General features: G+C 40.3%; 1 protein-coding gene across 1 annotated transcript in view; it reads left to right on the top strand.

The window, feature by feature from the left end:
* LOC306770393 (uncharacterized protein) overlaps nt 1-9,092 on the top strand; it is a gene marked incomplete at both ends in the record, with an annotated part of 27,779 nt that extends 18,687 nt beyond the window's left edge. The window contains 4 exons of the mRNA XM_079259253.1: nt 1,943-2,056; nt 2,497-2,565; nt 3,851-4,024; nt 8,932-9,092. Coding sequence (XP_079115379.1) covers nt 1,943-2,056; nt 2,497-2,565; nt 3,851-4,024; nt 8,932-9,092 — 518 coding nt within the window. The remainder of the gene's footprint in view (nt 1-1,942; nt 2,057-2,496; nt 2,566-3,850; nt 4,025-8,931) is intronic.
* Nucleotides 9,093-13,357: the final 4,265 nt, after the last annotated feature.

The raw sequence follows: 13,357 nt of genomic DNA, 5'->3' as shown, positions 1-13,357 counted from the left end.
CAAAACACCAAACATCTAAGTTAATCTAAATGATTCAACAGTGAGAATCAGTGAAAAGACACGGTGCAGATTTCATGCAAAGGCGCATGAGAAGTAAATATTTTAGCTCCAGTTGCACCCGACCTGTAAAATACACACTTCTGTTTTTATTTTTCATTACTTCCCAATGCTGTTGCCATGTGTTTCATCACACAGTATCATTTGATTACCCAATAGCTAAGTGTTGGGCAAATGGCACTTTATTATATATTTTCCTCATATGTTAGTAGGGATCCATGTAATCACTGCTTTATGTAGCGTAATTAGCAACACTTTATATCCAACAATGTTGCCCAACAGAGAAAGTATTCATTGCCAATCAAGTATTTCAATCTTTAAATTAGATTAACTGATTACTTGATCACTTCTTCCGATACTAAGACAAAACAAACCACTGATGTGGTAACATACGGGTGTTGGGCGTCCATTATTTTCATCTCTTGTCCGTCTACAAACGCAGGTCTCGGTCCATTTCAAGCGGACCAAATCCAGGAAGTGGACTACAAACCAAGTCCCTTCCAGCATGTGTCATAGCATTGCATTGTAGCGTTGCATTGTGGGTAAATCCATAGCGATGGCGTTAAGGGTCCTCTGCCTCGTCTGGTGTTCATACTGCGTCCATTGTTGCAGTGGATTTCTGCAGGATACTTGCATAAGACACAATAAAAACTCAAAACAGCCATAGTTTGGTCTCCATGTTTAACTGGCAGGTGGAGGAAACAGAGTTTTCTTCTTCGCGCCGGTCTGGTCCTCTCTTCTGCTAAATACGAGTGCAGCGCCACCTCTGGTGGGAATGGGGAGATATTATTCTAATGGTTTGACTGGTTTCACCAAAGTGCAGCGTGAACACGGTCCGCATGGATACACCCCCCTACAGCCGGACCCAGTCCCCAACCGGACCCAGTCCCCGACGGGACCCAGTCCCCCATCGAACTGAATGCTCATGCATCCTTCAAGCCCTGCAATATTTGATGCTTTCTGAATATATATCACAGATGTTTTCTGGGCAAGGCCTGATTATCCAATGGACATAATGGGTGCAGGCCCAGGGGCCCATGCCCACTTGCGGGCCATGTAGGGCAAACACCAGCACTTTGGACATGAAACAAAATGTACCTAAAAGCCACATAGTTACACCACAGTGTCTAGAGTATTGCTGAGAGATGTTAAAAATGTTGTTTCAGAGTGTCATTCACAATATTCACAATATTGCGGTGGGGAAGGGGGCCCCTGGAACACCCTGGGCCCAAGGGCCTGTGCACTTTTCATCCGGCCCTGGTTCTGGGCCTAAACTAATCTGGGATTTATACTATTAGAAGAGTTTAATTCTAATCTAACTGACTGGTAAACCTGTCTAAATATTTTAGTCGTAGTAAAAACTCCAGTAGCCGGTCCAAAGGACCTCAGTGTCCACGAGGGCTGATAATCTGAAAGGCCAGATAAATGAGGAGGCTCAGGACCATGAAGACATTTATATACAGCTAAAAGAACCTTATAATCGATGTTAAAGCGTACGGGGAGCCAATGCAGTGATTTTATAACTGATGTGACTAATGTTCCATCCTCTGGTCCTCATCAGAACTCGTCCAGCTGAGGTGTGCAGTATCAACCAGAGAGCAGGACATTCCAATAATCTGTTCTAGTAGAAATAAAAGCATCGGCACCTCCATGCTGGCATCGCAGAGAAAAGACCGGATGCTGTTGTTTTAAGATGATGTGGAATAAAATCCAGCTCCAAGTCAAAGACTACAGCCTGTTTTTCACGCTCTGAGATGGTTTACATGATCCCTGTCTCTCTTCAGGACAAGAGAAAAACTTCTGTTTTGTCCTGATTTAGCTGCAGGAAATTCTCTGCCATCCGTAACTCAACAACAACCTGCCTTTGGTTTTGTGTGTTTTGCAGCTTTCCTACTCAAGCAGTCACGCACCAACTCGCGGCCTTCTAGTGAAAACCTTCGTAACAACAAAGAGACGGTCAACCTGGTGAGAGTCACGGCCAACCAGCAGCAGAATGACGGTCAGTGCTCCAACACCTCCAGCAGCCTTGTTTACTGCCTCAACTACTAATTACTTCTGCTTTTTCTTGCATTTTTAAAAAAAAACTTGTGCATGGTGGTGCTGCATCGAATAATCCCCTCATCAAGCTTTTTTATTTTTATTTTTTCTGTTTGTCTCAAAAAGTCACCTCCAATCCCAGGTATCTCTGGACCCAGCTTAGTAGTGCTGACAGCACGTCAGTAGATACAGACTATGAGCAGTATGAGCCATTCACTGACCCGTCTATCGGTTTATCCACCTTTCGGAGTGAGCTACATTCTTTCATTTGTCTTTCAGTCTTTGCTTCATGTGCATTCTGCGGTTTGAGCTGCTTTGCTGTGCAGATGAATGCAGCTTGCTCTGCATGATTGTTTCGGATGCTGTGTGACTGAATTACGGCACAATGCCTTTTTTTTTCAGATTCTCAGCGTTACAGAACTGACATGATTGCTTTGAAGCCTCCACTCCTCAGCAGCCTCTGTGAAGATGGTGAGTCATTTTAGATTGAGACGAAGATGTTCCCGTCTTAAAGTGGAAGGGTGGCGTTCCCATCAAACAGAAGTAACACAGATTAGTTACAATCTGTATGTAAACTAATAAAAACAGCTCATTTAACACACAAAATAAAATAAACTGTAAGAAACAATGTTCAAGTCATGCGAACTCATGGTGCCGTTTTAGCTTTAACAGGTCAGTTTACCTTCTTGACAGCAGTGGGATGGGGAGTTAATAACTCATCTGTTTGGGTTATTTAATTCAGTTAATCCTTTATTAACTTATTATTAAGTTATTTAATCCTGAAATTCAGCATAATTAGAGGCGAGTCCTTTTGATTGGCAGGTATCTGATATCTGCAGGCAAGCAGGCTGAATGAAGCATAACTGTGGCTTTTAGCCGGTACACCTTAGCTTTAGCCTGCCTACCTCCATTAGCTGGTTAGACCCCATTAAATCCAGTTAACTCCCATTAACTCCAGTTTCTGGATCCTGTTCACATATGATGGAGTTTTAATCTGCATTTGTGGATTACAGGGTGAACTGTGGTTATAGACTGATTTCTGGAAGTCTTCCTGAGTCCATACAGTGGTTTCCAGTAAGGAATTATGTCTGCTTTTAAAGCGGAAGACCACCAGCATTTAGCCTTGTCCCCAACATACAGAGATTCTCAATTTTCTTTTTTATTTTTACAATTTCTTAATATATATATATATATATATATATATATATATATATATATATATATATATATATATATGTATATATATATATGTATATATATATATGTATATATATATGTATGTATATATATGTATATATATATATATATTATTATTATTAAAAGTAGAAAAAATTAAGATGACAGAAAAAAGAGCGAAGAATATACTTTACTAAGAATAAGTAAATAAATAATAGACTAAGAATACATCAACTATAAGATATGTTGGAGTAAAGTATAAAGTATTTGGTTTTTTATATGTTCACATTCATTTTCCTCTGTTTTTAAATCAATAGATTTAAAAAAAAAAAAAAAAAAAAGAAAACCTAAAAATAGATATGATCAATTTTTATTTTTATTTACACTTGGGTTAAACATATATTCTGGATTAACTGCTGGACATGTAGGACTGTCATATATTCTTACAAATTAACACCTTTTATTCCAAATTTCTGATCAGGATAAACGTTCATACATGACTTTAACTTTTACCACCTTCTTTACAGGAGCTCTATTACACAAAGAAATTAATCTTTAATGTCATGTTTTTAATTTTCAGACCAGGAACTTCCAAGTAAAGGCATGGAAAGCATTACAAACCAAAATGGAAACTCCACATGTCCTCATTATTCCAGAGTGTCGAAGATCTCCGTGGATTCGTTCGAATCCTCCAGCACTTCGTCTGGTGAAAGCTACGAAAACACAAACAGCAACTACATCAATGTTAATCCAGGTCAGTTCGGTTCGGTGCAGAGTTACGTAATGTGTTGCATGATGATTAGTTCATTTGTGATCATTAAAACTACTTACGTCTCTTCTCTCCATGAGTAATGACCAGCGCGTTTGTTCAGGAAAAGATGAGGGTTTATTGCATATTTTGCCCTTTTGATTGTGAAAAACTCATACAGACATTTGGGGTGTAAAAATACTGAAATATCTCAATATTTTGTGAAGATTTATCGATATATTTAAAAGCACTGTATCAATTTTTAATGAACAACAGGTCTTTAGTCATGAGGCAAATTTTTATTTATTCATCTTGTATATAAACAAGCATTTTTGTTGTACATTTTTGCAGTGACAGTTTTCCACCATAAATTCTAGTAAATAAATGAAAATAAATTGCAATATATCATCTTTCTTATAGTATTGCAATATATAACAATATATCGTAATATATATCGTAACACCTGTATTGCGATACATATCGTATCGCGAGATTCTTGACATAGTATTTACGAAATGAGTTTCCATCTGTAACATTTTTAAAAATGTCAAACTTTTTAAAGTATTTTGTGCTTTAATGACAGAAGCAGGACTGGACCAGAATTTCTTTAATCATCCAATAGACACAAATTCATCTCTTCTCCATGAACAAGCTGCTAACCAGCAGAGTTCAGGTAGATATGATACTAATCAGATGTTATATCTGTAAGAAATAAACATCTCTAACCTTTATAACTTGTCTGAACTGCAGATGATGAACTTTACTCTCCTGTGAGCCCCGACTGAAACCTTTTGTCTGAGGAAGACAACGATGGCGTCAACACTTGAAGCATCTTCATCTAGCAGGAGGTGGAGGGTGTGGAATAAGAAGTAAAAATTCAAGGATTCAAGGAAGTCTGTTGTCATATCAGCTCACATTCACATGTCAGAGATACGAAATTGGAGCTTGGAAAATGAACTTTATCAAAGCTGCATTACTGAAATGTTTCCACCAAACTTACCTGCATTTTGACCAGCAGTTTTCCAGCTTCATGTTTCACAGAAAAATCATTCTACATTTGTTTATTCTACTGTTTAAGTCCACCCTGAAAATATCCATGAGTTTGCTGTGCATTTACATGCATTACGTTTGAAGAGGGTAAATCACTTCGATGTGCAGAAACGCCATCGTCCAGTGTAAATAAATACTGCTGTGTGTGCGGAACTGCTGCCTGATAAAGGGGATTTATGCTCGACGCAGATGACGGAAAATTTTGTCCGTCTCCTACGTTGCGTACGTACATAATTTAGTTAGTTTTCAAGGAGCTTAGCTATTCATGCAGAAAACACGCAGCAACCTCTGGTGGTTAAAAGTGAAGCCGACATGGAAGTGCCCAAACCTGCAGTTCCCCTTTCATCCACTAGAGGCTGTAAAACAGAGCAAATCCCCAAAGACTCCCATGTTAAAAAGACCAACTTCACAGCAGAAATAAACATGTTTACAGCAGAAATAAACATGTTTACAGCCTGGTTCTAAAATCCATTTTAGGTTTAATAGGTCAGGTTTACCTTCATGACAACTGTGGGGGGAGTGAATTTTTTTTATAACTGCCCTGTTTAGAAATTCTTCAAAATTCAGCATATTAAGCGGTGTGTCCTTTTGATTGACAGGTACCCGATCTCCCTCTTCAAAAATAAGGAACGTAGAACAACCGCGGTGTTTAGCCGGTTAACGATGTGACTTCGTTTTAGCCCGCTTACCTCCATTAGCTGGTTAGCTCCTGTTATCTCCGGGTTAGCTCGGTTAGCTCTTAGCTACAGGTACCTCGGAGTTTGCTAGATGTCAATCATCCGCCATGATACTCACAGCCCCCCTCTCAGCTCCACCTCTTTGCCCATATTTGTATTTTCCGGGCGAGACGACACGCATGAGCCTGCCAAGATGGCGATGGTAGGAACCGCCCACCGAGCTTCAATTCAGCTCTTCAGAAACCTACGGGTGACGTCACGTAGGCTCCGCCCATCTTTTATATACAGTCCGGTATCCTGCAGGTTTTTGTTGTTTCGCTTTACCAACACAGCTGATTCAAATCAAATGGATCCAACAGCTTCTCGTCAACCTATTTGAGTGTTGGTCAGGTGTGCCCTCTCGGACTGGAGTTTGACACCTGTGGTCTATGGTAACAAACGGAGCAATACCAGCGTGAATCACAGGGGCAGTGTTGAGCTGTATATAAACACAAGAACACAAAACATCCATGTTGTCTCCTGCTCCGTGTCTCTTCAGTCCTTCTGTCCTGGTTTTGCTTGTCTGTCAGATCCAAGCACTTGTGCACAGCTTATTTTGGTCGCAGAAATATAAAAGTCCTCCACTGTTTGAATGCTAGATTAATGTTAGATACATGGTGGAACATTTCTTTAAAAAAAACTCTTTAAAATATCCATTATTCTGTCCAACCATTTGGAGACTGGGCTTTTACGTTAATTCGTCTTCAGATGTTGTGTGAATGTAAAAATATTTGTATGTAACTTGTTAAACTGTAACTTGTAACTATTAGTATATATATTTCTGTTTTCCTGCATATATTGTACAATAAAGTAGAGTTTAAAAAAGTGGTGCAGCTTGTGGACATCTCAATATTACAGTCACGTCTCATTTGTCACTTCTGTTTCTTTTCACTAATAAACATGCAGGAATAGAAGCTACGCTACCAAGGCAGTTTGAAAGTTAATGTTCCCTCATGTCTGTAAATATTGTCAAGACAAAAGATGCTCGTCGAGAAACATGATCAAATATAAACATGGTGGGAACCAAAGGATGTTTGTCCAGTTCTGAAGGGCCCTGTAAGGGAATGTTTTCATCATCGCAGTCCAAACGCTCGTAGAAAAGCTTTCTGTTGTCTCCAGGAACATTTTACAGTTGGAAAGTTTTATTTTATCTTCCTGCATTTAGTTCCGTTCTCTGTCCAGATGATCCCACATCCCTGCAGTAATGTTCAGGTCCAGGTTTGGGGCAGGATCTATCTCTCCTCAGGATCAGTTGAGGTCCGGGTTCTGGGGAGAATCCGTCCCTCCATCCGTCCCATTTACGTTGATCTTCAGTCCAGTTCTTTGGTCATGTGACCTCAGCCTTTTCTGGCTTCTAGCTTCTGACAGCCACGTTTCCATGGAGACCGTTTCTAATTTCTGGATTTCAGATCTTCTTTTGTCCTCCACATGTCCAGTTTCTGCCTCCATGCTGAGATATGTTAACAATTACCAGCTAACAACTACCAGCTACTAGCAGCTAACAACTACCAGCTACTAACAGCTAACAGCTAGCTGCTAACTACTAGTAGCTAACAACTAACAGCTAGCTGCTAACAACTAGCAACTAATAGCAGCTAACAGCTACCAGACAGCTAGCAGCTAACAGCTAGCTGCTAACAACTAGCAGGTACTAGCAGCTAGCAGCTAGCAGGAAATGACATTTTTTTGCTGCTAACATCTTGTTTTCTGGCCATAAGTAATTAATTGTTTATTTATATAGCACCTTTCAAGATAAAAATCACAAAGTGCTCTATAATAAAACACAAAAACTTAAAACAACATAAACAAACACAAAAAAATAAATAAAACTATGTCAGACAGTCTGATCTTTGCTGCTTTTCAGATGAAACTATATATATTTATTAAAACAAAAAAAAAAAAACTAAACAAATGATGCATCTTGGTCACAAAGAGCCTAAAGATCCAGTTTAAACCGGTTCTTTGCTGTCTGTCTGGTTCATCCTTTGAGTATGGAGCATTTTCTGCTGGAATTATTCATGATTTCGGCAGCTTAAAAAAAAACCCAAACATTCCTGCTCCTCTTCCTCTGGTTGAGTACAAGGACTGGAAATGTCCGAAGAATAATGTTGAAAAGTTCTTCAGAAAGTTGAAGAACTATTAAACCACTTTGAACTAAAGTCTGGCGACTGGGCAAATAAATTAAGCGAAAGACTTTTCTGCTGTAACGCACACAGAAATACATTTAATTAAAAATAAAACCAGGAAGATTTTTGTAAAACATTTTTAACGTACAAATTCTGTTAGATCCAGTTCAGCTCAGTGTGTTTCAGGCTGAAAACACAAAACTGAAACTAGAAACTTTTTTCTTAGATAAATTAACAAAATAGTTAATTTTTAACTAAAACAAAAACAGCATTTATATCAAAATAACTGTATGAACAATGCTCTTTAATGTTCTTCCACAAGGAGGCGCTACAAGGTCATGAGTCACCTCAAATGGCTGAGTTTTGAGACATGCTGTCATGTAAAGAAGAGGAAAAACAGCTTGTCAAAGCACCGTTTTCCAGGCTGTAACTGTGACAAACAAACTGTGTCGCTCTGCGACGGCGTTAGGACGGGAAACTCTGGATCCTGTTCAGGATCTAACACAAACCAGCAGCCCTGCCACTGCTCCACCTCATCTGGCACATCTGCAGCAGCTGCAGAGCATCAGCACTTCCTGCAGATTCATATTCACACTGAAATCAGATGCACTCCTCGCTTCATGGATGACAAACCGTGTGAAAAGCTCAGTAAACTTTTAATTGGGTGAATCTGAGCTGAGCAGAAACATGGATTAGCTGACATGAGAGGACGGAGGGATGACGCTGTAGACGGAAAACCTGCTGAATGCAGAATTATCTGGGCATTTTTAGGAAATAAAAAAAAAAAAAAGGAGAATGAGGGTGTGCATGTTGGGTTATGGGGAGAGAAGAGTGTGTGGGAAGGCGCTGATGCTGAAGAAGGGAAGGTTTTAAAACAATCATAGATCAGAGCTCTGCATGCAGATAAACTATTGAATTAATGACCAGATCTCTTTCAAACACACACCTAAACACAGAGAGGTCTACTATCCTGCAGCTTGTAGATGAGCTGAATCAGAATGTATGCCATCCATCTCTGCAGAGGCCTGCCAACGAGACATTCAGGTGATTCCAGGTGGGTTGCATCTGCAGGAGGCTGATGTCAGGGACCGAACCTGGGCACCGCTGCCTGGACAGATGTTCCATGTGAAGAATGCACCATGCTCCTCCTCCAGCAGTTTGCTTCATGCGCTGCAAGGTTGATGAGCAGAATCTGAAAATATGCAGCTTTACAGTCCTGATTAACATCAAGGGAATTAAGAACAGTTGCTCAGCAGGTTTCTTCTAGAAGCTCGTAGCATTTGCAGGATTAGAAGATCAACTCTCTGTTTTTACTTTGTTCATTAAATCAGTTACACACAAAGGATTATGGCTACATAAGCCTGTGAGTTGGACCATGTAATATATTGATGTGGGTTAAATAAGGAAGACGGACACTGTCTCAGCGTGCAGACTAGGACTTTATCTGGCAACGTCAACAACACAGGTTACAGTCAGTACCTGAACATGACCACAAGAGGGCAGAGGCCGCATAATATATTATAAATACACTACACTCCTCCCCTTTAAACTTTAACCCCCAAAATAATAGACAAGGCCTCCTTTTCAATTTGGGCATATTTGCTCTCTGCCTCAGTTAATGTACGAGATGCAAATGCTATTGGTTTTTCTTCTCCATTGTCCATCACATGGGAGATCACCGCCCCGACACCATAAGGTGAAGCATCGCAGGCTAATTTCAGTGGCTTCCTGGTGTCATAATGAACCACTAAGGTGCTCTGTAGAAGGTGATCTTTTGCACTTTTAAAAGCAGTTTCACAGTCTGATGTCCACTTCCAAACACTTTTTCGTTTCAATAGCTCATGCAAGGGTCGCAGTTGCATGGACAGATTTTTCAGGAACCTGCCATAATAGTTTAGTAGTCCTAAGAAGGAACGTAATTCGGTAACATTGGTGGGACTTGGTGCGTTCACAATGGCTTTCACTTTCTCTCTTGTGGGATGAAGTCCCTCACTATCCACAATGTGTCCTAAATATTCCACTTTGCTTGTCATGAACTGACATTTTGATTTCTTGACTTTCACATTGTATTTTTCCAGACGACTCAACACTTCCTCCAGTTTACACAGATGTTCTTCTTTTGAACCTGCTGTGATTAAGATGTCGTCGAGGAAACACGTCACATGTTCAATTCCTTGTAAGATTTGGTCCATCACTGCCTGGAAGATGGACGGCGCACTTGAGACTCCATATGACAGCCGGTGGTAAGTGTAGAGCCCTCGGTGAGTGTTCACGGTGAGGTACTTTTCTGAGTCCTTATCCAACTCCAACTGTTGATAAGCATGTGATAAGTCCAGTTTGGTGAATAACTTTCCTCCAGCCAATGTTGCAAACAGATCTTCAGTATTGGGCAATGGGTAAGTTTCTTCTTCCACACTTTGATTTATGTTCACCTTGTAGTTTCCACAAATCCGTATTGATTTGTCTACCTTAGGCACAGTCACTATAGGTGCAGCCCATTCACTTTTCTCTGTTTTTGATATGATTCCCATGGTCTCTAGTCTGTCCAGTTCTCTTTCCACAGCCTCTTTTAGAGCATATGGCACTGGGTTTGCTTTCTTAAATATTGGCTGTGCCTCTTTCCTCATCTTGATCGAAGCCTTAAACCCCCGGATGGTGCTGGGCCCTTCCTCAAACACCCCCATGTGCCTCTGTAGAATTACTGCCACATCTGGATCAGTAACATCTCCTGTTGCCTTGACTTGAAAGATTTCTTTCCAGTTCAGTTTAAATGTCTTTAACCAGTTTCTCCCCATTAGTGCGGGTCGGTCGCCTTTCACAATAACCAATGGTAGGTTGGCTACTTGTTGTTGATATTTTACATTTACCAACACCCTTCCTAACACTGGGATGGATTCTCCAGAAAAAGTAGACAGCGGTATTTTACATGGTGAAAGTGGCAAATGAGTGAGTGATCTCTTATAGATGATCTCTGATACAAGAGACACACATGCTCCTGTGTCCAACTGCATCTTCATGTTCTGTCCTTCAATGTTCACGTCAACCTCATAGCCATCATTTCCATTTGAAGCAGTGTAAACCGTGTACAGTCCAATTGAATTTTCATCATCCCCATCTGCCAAGCTTGTGTCAGCCTCTTGTTTGACATAATGGGTTTTCTGTGGGGTCTTTTTATTTCTACACATGCGTGCGATATGTCCCACTTTTGAGCAATGGTGACATTTCTCTTGTTTAAATCTGCACACAGAAGCTGAATGCTTACCACCACATCTGTAGCAGGGCTGGTATGGTTGCTGCTGCTAGTCATCCACGCTGCTCTTTTGCCAGGTTGTACTCTTGCCATAGCTTGTGTTACTTGATTTATGCTTGTCATCTCTCTTCTTATTTTGGTTGTACACATGATGAACTGTTGCACTCTCTTTAATTTTCCCCGAAAACTCCAAAAGTGTTGCGGGAAGCCATCTCCATGGACAGTGCCGTGTCACATGCAGTTTTAAAAGTCACATTTGTCTCTGCTAGTAATTTTCTCTGTATTGCTTCTGCTCTCAGTCCACTCACAAACCTATCACGGAGGGCATCATCTAAGTGAGTACCAAAATCACAGTTAGTAGACAGTTGTTTCAAAGCTACTATAAAGTCACTCACTGATTCATTTTCTTGTTGATTTCTCTTCTGAAATCGAAACCTCTCCATTATGACAAGTGGCTTGGGCTTGTAATGGTCGCTGAGTGCTTTGGTGAGTTGATCGTAGCGCTTTGTACTTGGCTTTTCCGGCTGAAGTAAACTTTTCAAAAGTTTATAGGCGTCCGCTCCAATTAAGGACAGGAAAACACTGACTTTTTTTTCATCCTCCACTTCATTCGCAACCATCCATTGTTCCAGTCTGTCCAGGTAAGATTCAAAGTCTTCTTTACCCTCTTTGTATTCCGATATACTGCCGATTCGCGCCATGCTGTAGTCCAACAATAACTTGCAGTCACGTTAGCTTGTTAGCTCGTTGCTAGCCACTCACGTTGGGGCCACAATTTTCTTTTCTTGTGATCTGCCGGTTATATTTTTATGTTCCTCGTCTTCCGGGATGCTTTTCCTTGTTTAAGCATCCCATCCTCGTCGCCAAACTGTAATATATTGATGTGGGTTAAATAAGGAAGACGGACACTGGCTCAGCGTGCAGACTAGGACTTTATCTGGCAACGTCAACGTCAACAACACAGGTTACAGTCAGTACCTGAACATGACCACAAGAGGGCAGAGGCCGCATAATATATTATAAATACACTACAGACCAACAAACGGATCCTGCTCCAGTTCAAACGTCTGAACTGGGTTTGGTGCAGCAGGTCTCCAGACTGCAGCCGGGCCGAGGAGCATGCCTCAGATCTCAGCTGCAGCCATGCCCGACAGCAGGGTCAAATGAAAGTCTGATCACTCAGTCTGAGTTCCAGGATCATGGGAGCAGGTTGTTAAGTCATGACAAAAACATCTAACAGAAAACTTGGATTTTATTCCTGTCCTGAGAAGTACGTTTACATGAACTCCTAGAAGAGACGTAGGAACGTTGGGTCCCACAGAGTCCTGCAGGTTTTAGATGTTTTCCTGCTCTGAATGAGATGGATCAAACAGCTGATCAAGTTCTGGTCATTGATTTAAATCAGGTGTTGAAACGGGGAAACATCTGATGCTTGGATAGAATTAACCAACATTGATCTGGAACAAACACAAACTGTAGGAGCACTTTTATTCCCATCTTCCATTCTGAATGAAAAACCAATGAAGAAGCATTTTAACACAAGCCTTCCTGAGATTCCAGGAAGAAAAATCTGATTAAAAATCTGTGTCAGTTAACTGAAGATGTGTAAAAAACTTAAATGTTGAACTGTGAGGGTGAAAAACTCCAGAAGACAGAACCGCAGATGTGTTAAGCTTAAATGTTCTGCAATGAGAGGCGTAGAAAGCTGAAGTCACCAAACCAGGTGAAAGTAATCAGCTGAGCTCCATGCAGTCTGTTAGAGAAAACACCTGCATCAGTAGATCCAACAACATGGCTGGACTTCTACTTTATTTTTACTTCCACTTTATAAACCTCTGTCTGAAATGCATGGATTAAAAAACAAACACTGGTAAAAACAAAGTTAACTTCACTTTTAACACACATTTGTTCCTATTTTACAGACTTCTCTGAGATTTCACAACAAAAAAAAAAACTTAAGTGGGGCAGAAAATTCTCCAGTTCTGGACTGAGACTAAAGGATGGAGTCTTGTTATGAAAATTTCTTCATAAAAAGATGATGATGATCAGATTTTTTTGTCCTAAAATCATTCAAGGTATCAGAAACGTGGTTTATTTATTCTTGTTACCTTTATTTAATGTGGGGATGTTTAAACGGCTGAATGAAAACATTTTTATTGTTTATTTTATCAGGAGTTTTCTAGAAATTTCTGCTTTT

This window comes from Telmatherina bonti, assembly GCF_933228915.1.
Source record: "Telmatherina bonti genome assembly, chromosome: 19".
Classification (NCBI taxonomy): domain Eukaryota; kingdom Metazoa; phylum Chordata; class Actinopteri; order Atheriniformes; family Telmatherinidae; genus Telmatherina; species Telmatherina bonti.
This window is presented reverse-complemented; position numbering and strand designations above follow the sequence as displayed.